Source organism: Neltuma alba, unplaced genomic scaffold (assembly GCF_004799145.2).
Source record: "Neltuma alba isolate B1F8T4 unplaced genomic scaffold, ASM479914v2 tig00000737_pilon, whole genome shotgun sequence".
Classification (NCBI taxonomy): Eukaryota; Viridiplantae; Streptophyta; class Magnoliopsida; order Fabales; family Fabaceae; genus Neltuma; species Neltuma alba.
In genome coordinates this window covers 18,693-29,983 of record NW_021632164.1, presented here as the reverse complement: position 1 = coordinate 29,983, position 11,291 = coordinate 18,693, and the positions used below count along the sequence as shown (strand labels likewise).

The following is an 11,291-nucleotide window of genomic DNA, read 5'->3' as shown; positions in this document are numbered from 1 at the left end:
TCCATTATATGACTCTTGAAAACATAAAATTTGATTCCATCAAAACTTCATTACATGATCCTTGAAAGTGATACAGAAACGTTCCAAATGCTAGACATTTGTGCTTACTTTAAAAGTCCAAATCAATAGAAAAGGAGAAAAAGATGAAGAGTGAAGAGTGTAACATTTATCATATACACTTTGTTCAATGAGCATAGAACAGACAGAAAATCATTAAAATCAAGTTGCGAAAAGGATAACATTTCAAGTCTTTTATACCGATATGGTTTAAAAGCCTAATGGTATAATATCAACCCAAAATGATATTTTTGTTTGTTGGATCTAAGCCCAGGATTTGAAGAACGCGACAGCTAAATTGACTTGAAAAACTAAAAGCACAATGATTAAGGCGAAACCTATGTACCATTCTCACGAAGATGGAAATCACCAATCCCTTCAAAAACTTCACTGTATAACTGACCACTCCATGACATGATGGAACGAGGAAAGGGCTGAATATCTGGAACAGAATCTTTATTACATATGAGAGTAACAAATATAGTTCCTTGGTCAACAATAACAGTGCCTCCCCCAGAAAACCTCCTGATGACAGGAATCTGATCCCGCAACACAGACCTGACTTCAACAAGTTCTGAAAGTTTCCTATTTAGAACATCCACTTTCAGATAGAAATTCACGTCATGCTGATTCTTACCAAAAGCAGGAAATAAAAGATATAAAATTTTCTTCTCCTTAGGCATATCAGCAGCAGACGGCGAAGCAGCCATTCGCAAGTAACACACACAAACACACACAGATATATATATATATATATATATATATATATATATATATATCATTAGGAAAGAAAGAAGACCAACAATACCCAACCTCTGGTTCCGGACTATAATGTGAACCATCATAATATAGACTCCTTCCAGTTTATACCCAAGATAGGTGTAAACAAAAAGTCAGTAACATGAGTCCTTCAAGTGGTGTGGTTAACTTACAACAATTTGATATTAGTTTATATTGGATCCTTAAACCTACCTAAAATTGGGAAAATGCATAACTGAAACGGAAATATAAGAATAACATCAGACTTCAATTCGCCGAACCAATAAAAAGAATGAAAACATACCCAGACAAACCCATGACAATGGCAGGGCAATTTGTTCCTTCATTAATCAGACACCAATTATCTGAACTAGTCCGAAGCAGCCGTTCCTCTAAGTACAATTGTTCCAAAATAGGAACCCCTTTTAATCTAATCAGCTTCATCAATGGAATCCCTGCTTCTCTTGCTTTACCCACCAAAGCCATAGCTCTGCACTTTGTTTCCAACTTTGAGAGGAACCCACTACTAGTGGACAAGAATTGAATTCAAACTAATGGAAAGAATGCTATTTCGGAAGTAGGAGAAGAAATGAGATGACGATAACAGCAAAAATGCTACAAAGAGAAGTCGGGGCTCACCGCTCACGGCTGATGCCGGGAGACTTTCTTTTTTTTTTAAATAATGTTTGGACACTTTTTTTTTGGGTACAATGTTTGGACACTTGACGACCTCGTCGTCTGAACTGTGGACTTTGGGCCGAAGTGAAATGTAGTGCTTTTGACTGGGTTCGGGATTTGGACTTTTAGCCCAAAAAGGGGACCCAAATACAAGGAATATACAAATCGGTTGGCTAAATCCACTCAAGATCTTTATTCACAATTTTGTTCTTTTATTGAACCCTTTCAGTTTATAGACGAAGAGAGAATCTAATACTCGCTAGCAACCAAAAAAAAGAAAATCGCTAGCAAGAAAAGCAGAGAGAATCGAATACTCTATGTTTGTCGCGTTTTCCCATAGTTTTCTTTAAAAAAAGAATTGGAAAAAAAAAGAAGAGAAGACCAAAACACAAGCAATTAACTATTATACCATTGTGTTGATTTGTTGTTGAAGGGTGGGGAAAAGAATTCATGAATTGACAATATACACCTCCAGTTCTTAATATAAGACATATTTTACTAATCTGATTATATTAGATAAATTAATTAATTATAAGAAATATGACATGTCTTTTCTATAACACCGTTCTTAATATCCTCCGTCCTCTTCTATTTAATTATGGTTGAGGGAGTATCTATATAATAGGAATTTAGAAAAAATTGATAAATATGAGAAATAAGTCTTATATTTAGAACTAAAATCAATTCAACAATTAGGTTATATATTAAGAATCGGAGGAGTATTTGGTTTAATAATGCTTTTTTCACGGAGACCCTATAAACACACAGTAAAATAAAATATGAAGATGCTACACTTTGAAGAATAATTACCAAGACACTACACTTAAATTCCTCCACGGGCTCAACAAGCTCAAGAATACAAAGAAATCATTCTCATTAGGAACAACTTTTATCTAGCACACTGACAATTTTATTTTTTAAACAAGAGGAAATTGAAGTTGTTCAAGGCCTGAGTTTTAAGTTCTACAGTTTTATTTTTCAACCGGACACTCGATCATTTCCTAGCCTTCACTTGCTCCTTTTTTTAATTATTAATTATTTCCTCTCACCCTTCATTGTTCTGATTTCTCTCTCTCACCGCTAGAGTCAGAAAAACTGGTCAAGCCTGTCGGGCCGGTCTGTTTAGACTCTAAAATTATGAGGGTTGGACTTGAAATTTTTCCTTTCAAATGGGAAATAGGCTCTGGAGGGCCGAGAGCTTAAAAGAACCGACCCATTTAGGCTTTTATAATTTTTTTGTTTTTTAAATTTTTTAATGTAATTCTCATATTATTAATTTTTTAGTTAATAATATTTCAAATATTTAGTTATTATTATCATTTTAAAATTATATTTTACAGAATGATTTGATTTATTTAGTTTTAGACAATAATTTATCCAATTAAATTTTTAAAAAATGAGTTAATTTGGACTTTAATAATGATTTGATTTATATTATATGCATTGATATTTTTAAACTATATATATATATATTTGATAATAGAGTATTTTTATACTTATATAACTTATGATTTTATAATTTGAATTAGAAATTTATGAGTTTCAACAATATGTTTCTCACTTTAAAGTAAATAATAGTTAGATTGCAAAATTTAAAAGTAAAATTTCTATAAAGAAAAAAAACTTGATATTTTTGTTACAAAAAAAAAGCATAATTATAAAGAAGAGTAATTGATTTAAGTTACGATAAAGTTTCAAAAGATTAATGATAGTGTTTATTTATTGCACAATTGCACTATAGATAAAACTTTTGGATGTTGTTATCTTGTTAATGAATATTTTAGATGTTCTTAGATGTTGATGAATATTTATATATGATAATATTTTGTATTTGTGACTTAATTTTATTCATATTTATGTCTTTTATTAATAATTTTATTGGTTTATTTTTATTTTTTTGATAAAAAATATGAGAAATATAAAAAATAACTTTTTTCTCAAACCGACCAAAAGCCCACAGACCGGCCCTGAGCCTGTAGCTTAAAGGCCGGACCTAGCAAATTGAGATATTTTTGAAATTTCGGTTCTGGAGGGCCAGCCCTTTTAAGCCTGCCAGCCCTGAGAGGCCAGTCCTGATTCCCACCTTTACTCGCCGCAGCTACTGCCTTCATTTTTCTTTTTTATTTTTTTTAATGAAATTTTAGTGGCTAACTGCGGTTTAAGAGGTTAAGGGCTAATGTAGAAAAATAATCCGGATGGCAGTATCTAATTGGTTAACTAGGCTTAATGTACCTAAATTACTTGACCTAAGTTGGATTTGGCAGTTTGTGGTCTAATCTAATTCAACAAAAATCTAAGATTAGGCTATATTGGATGTGGTTTATTGAACTGTCTAGACTAGTTTAAGGAGTTCAGGATCTCAATTTGCTTTTCATTTTTTCCCCGACAAGCAAGATTTCAACCTGATCAACATGATCAATACAATATGAAATGCCTAAAATCGTATTGAAATCATTCCGAAGCACTAAAACTTAATCATAAACCTATGAGAATCTCTAAAAACATCCAACAACAATAAAAAGTAACATCCAGATTACAAAATATGCACCTAGAGTAGATCAAGTGGTATGATCACATGCTCTGAAATTCAGTTCATTCTAACCAGCCAATATGATCTGATCTGGTCCAATTTCATAAGATGGTTTAGTTTTACCGAATGAGTTTTTGCACACCCCTATGTGTCAGCATCCAGTGAATTTGATATATTTCGTAATGGAAGTCGCATAGAAATTTCACAAAGGCATTTGAAAGGCTTAAAGATTAAGAATGGTAAAGTGGTGACAACATAATGCGAATCGTTTCAAAATAAAATGGATGGAGAATATTTATCAAGAGGCGAAGTGGCCGACAAGTATGAGCGGCCCATCGAACTCAGAGGCTTCATTTATAAGCCCTCAAAAGTGCACAAGAAGATTTTGTAATCCCCCGTCAACACGATTTAGGTCTAACAAAAGAAACTAATCTCTCGTAACATGACGAATCAAGATTTGAGTATCTATTAGGAGAGGTGTCCACATTTAGTATACGATGATGTTTTGAATATGATTGTCTCCAATAGTAGAATACCTATGCTTTAAAGGAGAGAAAAGAAGAAGAAGAAGAAGAGATTTTGTAGTCCTCTGTATTCAACTAATATCATTGCACTTGTTAAACATTTTTGTGATATCGTGGGTTTTTTTTTTTCAAATTATTCAGATTAAATTTAGGGGAAATTGTAAGCGCAAAAAAATATCTGGCAAAAAGAATTAAGAATGCTCTTCCTTAAACACCACTAAAAACATGGAAGGAAAAATGCCAAGAAAAGAAAATCAGTTGTAGATTTTTAACATTTTGACAAAGTATGCAAATTCTGCACACCAAAAAATCTGCAACTGGTCTTCCTTTTTCTATAGCTTTAACTTCGGGTCCCCCCCCCCCCAACTTTTTCCCCATATTCGAAAGAGGGAATTCTGATCCATTCTTACAAAATATCTTTGCTTTTAAGCCCTTTTTAGCAATATCCCATCAAAATTTACGCTGTCCAAAAGAATAAATAAATATATTTAAACAATTTCTGCCCATAAACAAACTATGCTTTTTCATTGTGAGCATGATACAACACACTGGTTATTTCAAGTGATTTTAGGTTGTGCGAAGTAAGCGAGAAATGTTTTTTATTGTAAAACATAAAATTGGCTTATTTACCTGATTTCCAAACCTCCACTTAATGAAGTAAAACAATAACAAGGAAACAAACCAGCCCAACATTCACACACTAAATATATAGTTATATTGCTATAAACATAGCAATACATTCACCCTTAAACTGATAGTTGATATGGTAAATATACAGAACAACCATGACTCTGAATGTTCTGGGAACCCTATGATCAATATATATCTAGCTGAGAAGTACTTATTAGAGGCAACCAAAGCATGCATATCAGTTCAGTGCTTGGGTTTTGGCTTCTTTACAATCATCACAGTGCAGTGAGCGTGATGAGCACAATAGTCACTCACACTCCCTAACACAGCCCTGCAGGAACACAACATCAGCATGTCAAATGGAAGTTTTCTTCTTTTTAAAACAAAAAAAATTTCCTATATTAATTAATGATGTTTGCATAACAATTTTAAGCTAAGTGTTGAGAAAACAACAGCCGAATGATTTAAAGAAATAATAATCTCCCCAAAATTCTAAGATAAAACTGCGATAATGGTTAGTTGCAGGGAAATTTACATGCCTTTTTATAGCTCCATAACCATGACTTCCCACAACCAATATAGAAGCATGGTGTTTGTCCACAGCATCGCAAAGCACGTTTCTGGCGTCTCCTTCTATTACTTCCACTTCTACATCATTTACCTGCAGATACATTCACTTAATTTTTTCTTAGGATAAATATATAAAGTATTTCAAGCCTACAGCATTAGAACCTTTTGTTTTGGAGCAAAAGAAATATCGGGTGGACTTGGATTTGAGCTAGAAAAATTAAATTTGAATGTAATTGATTAATAAGATTGATTTTTTTAATATAATTAAATAGTAAAATTGGAAAGCAAGTAATAGTTACCTATAAAAACAATCCAATGTACAAAATTGATTTCGATTTTAACAAAGTGTTTAGATATACTACTATTTTAATAAAATCACGGTTTCGGCTGTTAAAAAATTGTTTTTTTTAAAAAAATCCAAACAGGCGCTAGGATCCAAAAATTTAGGGATAAATACATCTACAGACACATCATAGTAAACTAAAACAACATATCAACACAAGAAACCAAAATAGAACAAGCGCTGATAGATTTTTATATAACTAGTCTTTTCCACGGTAAGAGGAAAAAACAGAGAAAACAAAATCATATTAAGAAAATTAATATCAAAATACTACTAGTATGATCTAATTTTCTCAAACAAAAACTGTCAAGTTAAAACCTCTTCTTTAGTAATAGTGCGCACTGTTTTTATTTTTTTTTCCTTTTCAAAGCAGTGACGCAGGCTATAAATTTACAGATAGAAGAAAAAATATGGATAGTTCAGATTTAACATATTATAAAATTATCAGTATAATATTTTATAAATTAAAACTATTTCTTTGTCCTTCAGTTTTGAACTGTGTCTGTGCGAACATCAGATTTGGGGGGAAAAAAGAAGAAAGAGGAAAATGAGAACCCAAACGATTTATGCATCAACAGACATTGGCAGTTCCAAAAGAAAATCAAAGAACTGGGTTCTTTTTTCAGTCTTCCATGTCTTTTCAACTTCACTAAAATAAGCATCCAATAAAAAAATTCCACAATGTTACCGTAGTTAGTAATTTAAACGTAGAACGGTAGAACCCATCATAGAGTTAGAACAATCAAGCTATGAAACTGGAACCAGTTAATCCGGAGATTTTTTTTTTTCATTTCTTCCTAGTATGATAAATCTGAGCGAAAATCTTGCTAGAGTCACTTCAGTTCAGGGAAAGATTGAAGTTACTGAAAGAACAAATCAAATCGCACAAGAAGGAAACGAAACTGAATGATGGTAGTAATAGGTGGTTAAATAAACACATCCGGTATTCGAAGTGATTACTAATTACCGATTTCTTGATGCAAAGCTCTTTGGCCTTTTCAACAACTGTTGCAGCCGTTCTTTTCAAATCCGCATCAACAATGGGCAAAACGTTATTAGCTCCTGCGAACAATGCATTTTACATACAGTTTTCGATGAATTGAAAAACAGAGGAAAGTAGAATCGATGAGAAAATCATAATAATCAAGAATCGATGAGAAAATGGAGTACCGTACCAGGGCCGGCGAAGCCGATAGTGGAGATCGCAGAAGGTCTAGCATGAACAAGAATGAGCTTGAAGAGAGGATTAGGGGTGGGAGTGAAGAAGTGATCGAGAGTCCATTCGAGAGCATAGGCACTGTGCTCACTCTCGTCCACAGCCACCATCATCACTTGCTTCTCCGACGAGGTCGCCATAGAAACTCAGATTTCGCTCACCGTTGCAGACGATCGCTTGCTCGAGCGTTTTAATTCCTGCGCTGGCTGAATTGGAAGTTGGAACGCTGCCACAATACGCTTCGCGTGCCGCCAGATTGATTCCATATTTATCCAAAGCATAGCCCAGTAAGAGCCGCTGAATCGACGTCGCATCCACGTGTAAAGTTTAGACTGGCTGCTATGTATGGAGTATGGACAATCGCCAGGCATGCCAAACTGTTCTATCTATACTTTTATTATTATGATCACTACAATAAATGGGAAGCATATTGCGTGATGTTGGCGCCTGGCATCACGGTAATCCCTATTGCGCTGATTCTTGATTCTTCAGCTCCATGTGTGCAGTTTTTTTAAATTAATTTCATTTTTTTCCCCATCAAATATGAGCGGCCCATTGAACTCACAGGCTTCATTCATTGGGCGCGGCTTCCCTCCTCTGCCCATTCTCTCCACCGCCCCTACCCCATCCCTCTTATTAAAATGTTACACCTGTACTTCAAGGGATGAGAACTGCCAATTTTTATTTTTTATCAATTATATGTATTAGCTCAAAATAATAATGCCTAATATGAAGACTGATTGTAAGTTACTATCATTTATCCCTAAATACTACCTTCGGCGCTTAATACAGCATCTCGTTTGATTTTTATTTTGGTTCTAATTATAAGACTCCAATCCACTTTGTCTCTCATATTTATACATTTTTTCCCAAGATAATCCTTCTAATAATGGTAGTTCTAGCAAATAAACTTGATTAGTAAAGATATTTTAGGAACGACAATACATATTTATTACAAATAATTAATTTAATTTATTTGTTTAATTTTCTCAAATTAGTCAACTAACTCTTATAATTAGGACCGGAGGTAGTATAAGATTTAGTTTATAATACAAAATAGATACTATATTCAGAGCAGAAAGTAGTATATAATTATGTCTAATATAAATAATGACTATAAGGTATATAAATTGTCACAAAATACAAAATATTTGTAAGAATCTCTGATTTGAGATTTTGTAATTTTCATAATTTTTTTATCATTTTCCCATTTAATTATAAGGCAATATATAATAGTAAAAAAATATTTTTTTTTATTTTGTGGCAATTTACATACCTTGTAATCGTTATTTACATTAAACATAATTATATACTACTTTCTATTTTAAATATAAGATATAGTTTATAGCGCAATTTAGACTACAAAATAGATCTTATATTTAAAATCGAGAGTAGTATCTTATAGTCGGTATTCACGTTAGGCCTAATTATTTTGAACTAATACTTATAACTGAGGAAAAAAATTAGCAAATTAGAATGGCCCTTTTCATTTTTTTTTTTTTAAATTCTGTTCTCTCAAAGGCAGGCATAACAGTTTAACATACAATAGGAGAGATGGGGCGGCGGAGAGAATGGGATCTAGATCCTCTCAGTAGCGTTTTCTTAGCATCTCTCAGTATCTTAACATCTTGTCCATTAGATCATCCAAAGGCTCACAGTGCACCACATCATTAGGCCCATTCTCCCTTCCTGGTCCAAGCCATTAGCCATTTGATGTGGTGCACTGTGAGCCTTTGGATGATTTGAATAGACAGGATGTTAAGATACTGAGAGATGCTGAGAAAAACGCTACTGAGAGGATCTGGATCTTAGAGAATGGGCAGATGAGACAAGCTGTGCCCCTCTCAGCAGACCCTCTCTCTGTGCGCCCCTCAGCGTCCAAATTTTGGTTGTTGAGATTAATCTGAGAGTTTATGATGTATCACATTATTATACTATTAAAAATTAAAAATAAGTTTTAACCATAGTGTAAATATTTTTACCAACTTTGATTTTTTAAAGATTTTTTTACAAGGGAATATCTAATTTTTTTTGTACCTACCTTATTTCAACCAGAGAATTTGACAGCCCATACTAATTCAATTATTCAAATAACCATGAAAGACAACAACAACAAAAAACTCGACCACCACTTATTAAAAAAAAAAAAACTCAACCACCAAATATTTATAGGTTGAGTCTAATTTTTTAGATTTATCTAACTTTAGCTGATAAATTTATCTCAATCCAATTTGATATAGATCGAGTCATATAGAACCACAAAAAGTGACAAATCTATACCAAGTGTTTTAATTTTTTTAATTTTTAATTAAGATAATTGATAGTGGAGTTTTGTCTCCTTTTATGATCTCATCTGACTCAATTTATATTAGTTTGGATCGCAATAAATTTTATAGTTAAAATAAGTGCATCCAAAAATTAGAAGTTCCCCTCCAAAATAATTTAAAAAATAGTTTTTTTAATAGTATTGGATGTCAACACTTACAAGCAAGAAACAAGAGAACAAAGCTTATCTTTCTTCGTCAAACTCCAACTCTTGGTTAAGAGGAGGTGGTTGATCAAGAATACACTAAGTATTTTCTAGTCTATGGGCCAATCTTGCTATCCTATTGGCCATCTCCTTCTCCTCCCTGCTCACATGATACAAATTAACCCGCCAATCTCGCTATAATGAAAGTCTAATGTTATCAATAATGTCTCTAAATGGGTGATTATCATCACAAGCCCTTAAAATAATACTAACTGCTTCAACACAGTCATTGTAAAGATCGATATTCCTGTATCCCTTAGCCCAACAAAGGTTGAGACCATTTAAGATACCTAGTAGTTCAGCAATCATTAGAGGAACAGCTATCAGCTTGTAGCTAAAGCCGCAGATCCACCTGTTTATAGCATCTCTGATTACACCACCACACCCACTTCTACCATCTTTGAGCATTGATCTATCAACTTCTAGAAGTATATGGTCCTCTTGTACTTATCTAGGTTGTTCCACCATCCTAGATTTCCAGGCATAAAATTTACATGGTCCTATCAAATCTTGATCCCAACCGGCTCTAAAGAGGTTGTTGTTGACATTGATCCTTCTTCCTGCAGTGGTTGAGTTGAAAAGCTTGTTGCACCAATCTACCCAGATATCCCAGGAAATATATCCAAAGAGTCTTGCTTATTGAACTTTCTTGGTGTATTGTTTTCCTATATCATTCTTCAAATTCCATTTCACCCACTCCATTCCTTGAAGCATAGTAAAGGTTGGCCACATCTTGGGACAGATAACAGATTTCCATCGATTTTTTGTATTTTCATAGTCCCTAATCATATGCATTGAGTCTTCCACCTGTGCATATTTGAATGAACAACAATTGAAATCTATCATACCCTGTCTCACTATAAGCTCGGAAGTATGTACTTGCCCGTGGGAGAACAACCATATGAAGGTCTTGATCTTCTCTGGGACTTGCCATCTCCATAGGCTACTCCAAAACACCACCAGCCTTTGTGAACCTGCAGTCAAAAAATGGTAAGTAGATTTTATAGAAAAACAACCATCTAGGGAAGGCTACCAAAGGTGTCTATCCTCTTGACATAATATGCTACCTTCTCATGTTTATCAATAAAGTCTTCATAACTCGGCACAAGATTAATCAATAGAACATTCATCTTTGACCCAGTTCTCATATCAAAAGTAGGAAGAATTACCATTCCCAATATTTTTTCTTACTCCAAGTTTAAACTTTCACCACATTTCACATATCCCCCTCCAAGTCAAGGAGGAATTTGGTTTTTTCTTCACCTTTGGAAAACTCATCTCATCGCATTTATATTTACTTCTAATAATTCTCACCCACAAGGCATCAGTCTCATATGAGTTTCCAACACAACTTCATCATATAGGCTTCATTTTGCTTCCTCAAATTTTTGACTCCTAATCCTCCAATCTTCTTGTCTTCCATAACTAAATCCCAAGAAACTAGATACAGTCTC

At 33.6% G+C, this 11,291-nt stretch overlaps 2 protein-coding genes across 2 annotated transcripts; both read right to left on the bottom strand.

Moving 5' to 3' along the window:
* Positions 1-338: 338 nt before the first annotated feature.
* LOC114744669 (uncharacterized) lies at positions 339-1,443 on the bottom strand. The gene is made up of 2 exons (XM_028932837.1): positions 1,121-1,443; positions 339-642 (listed from the first exon to the last, which is right to left on the bottom strand). Exons 1-2 carry the CDS (start codon positions 1,300-1,302, stop codon positions 396-398), a joined length of 429 nt encoding a protein of 142 aa, XP_028788670.1. The 5' UTR covers positions 1,303-1,443; the 3' UTR covers positions 339-395.
* A 3,677-nt stretch (positions 1,444-5,120) lies between these two features.
* LOC114744661 (universal stress protein PHOS32-like) lies at positions 5,121-7,552 on the bottom strand. The gene is made up of 4 exons (XM_028932830.1): positions 7,267-7,552; positions 7,059-7,153; positions 5,718-5,839; positions 5,121-5,509 (listed from the first exon to the last, which is right to left on the bottom strand). Exons 1-4 carry the CDS (start codon positions 7,445-7,447, stop codon positions 5,422-5,424), a joined length of 486 nt encoding a protein of 161 aa, XP_028788663.1. The 5' UTR covers positions 7,448-7,552; the 3' UTR covers positions 5,121-5,421.
* Positions 7,553-11,291: the final 3,739 nt, after the last annotated feature.

Coding starts and splice junctions, on each gene's coding strand:
- LOC114744669 (XM_028932837.1), bottom strand. CDS start 1,302: ATGGCTTTGGTGGGTAAAGCAAGAGAAGCAGGGATTCCATTGATGAAG. Junction 643..1,120: donor ATTGTCATGGGTTTGTCTGG/GTATGTTTTCAT, acceptor TGTTCTAAATAG/GAAACTTTCAGAACTTGTTG.
- LOC114744661 (XM_028932830.1), bottom strand. CDS start 7,447: ATGGCGACCTCGTCGGAGAAGCAAGTGATGATGGTGGCTGTGGACGAG. Junction 7,154..7,266: donor TATCGGCTTCGCCGGCCCTG/GTACGGTACTCC, acceptor CATTGTTCGCAG/GAGCTAATAACGTTTTGCCC. Junction 5,840..7,058: donor AGCTTTGCATCAAGAAATCG/GTAATTAGTAAT, acceptor ATGTATCTGCAG/GTAAATGATGTAGAAGTGGA.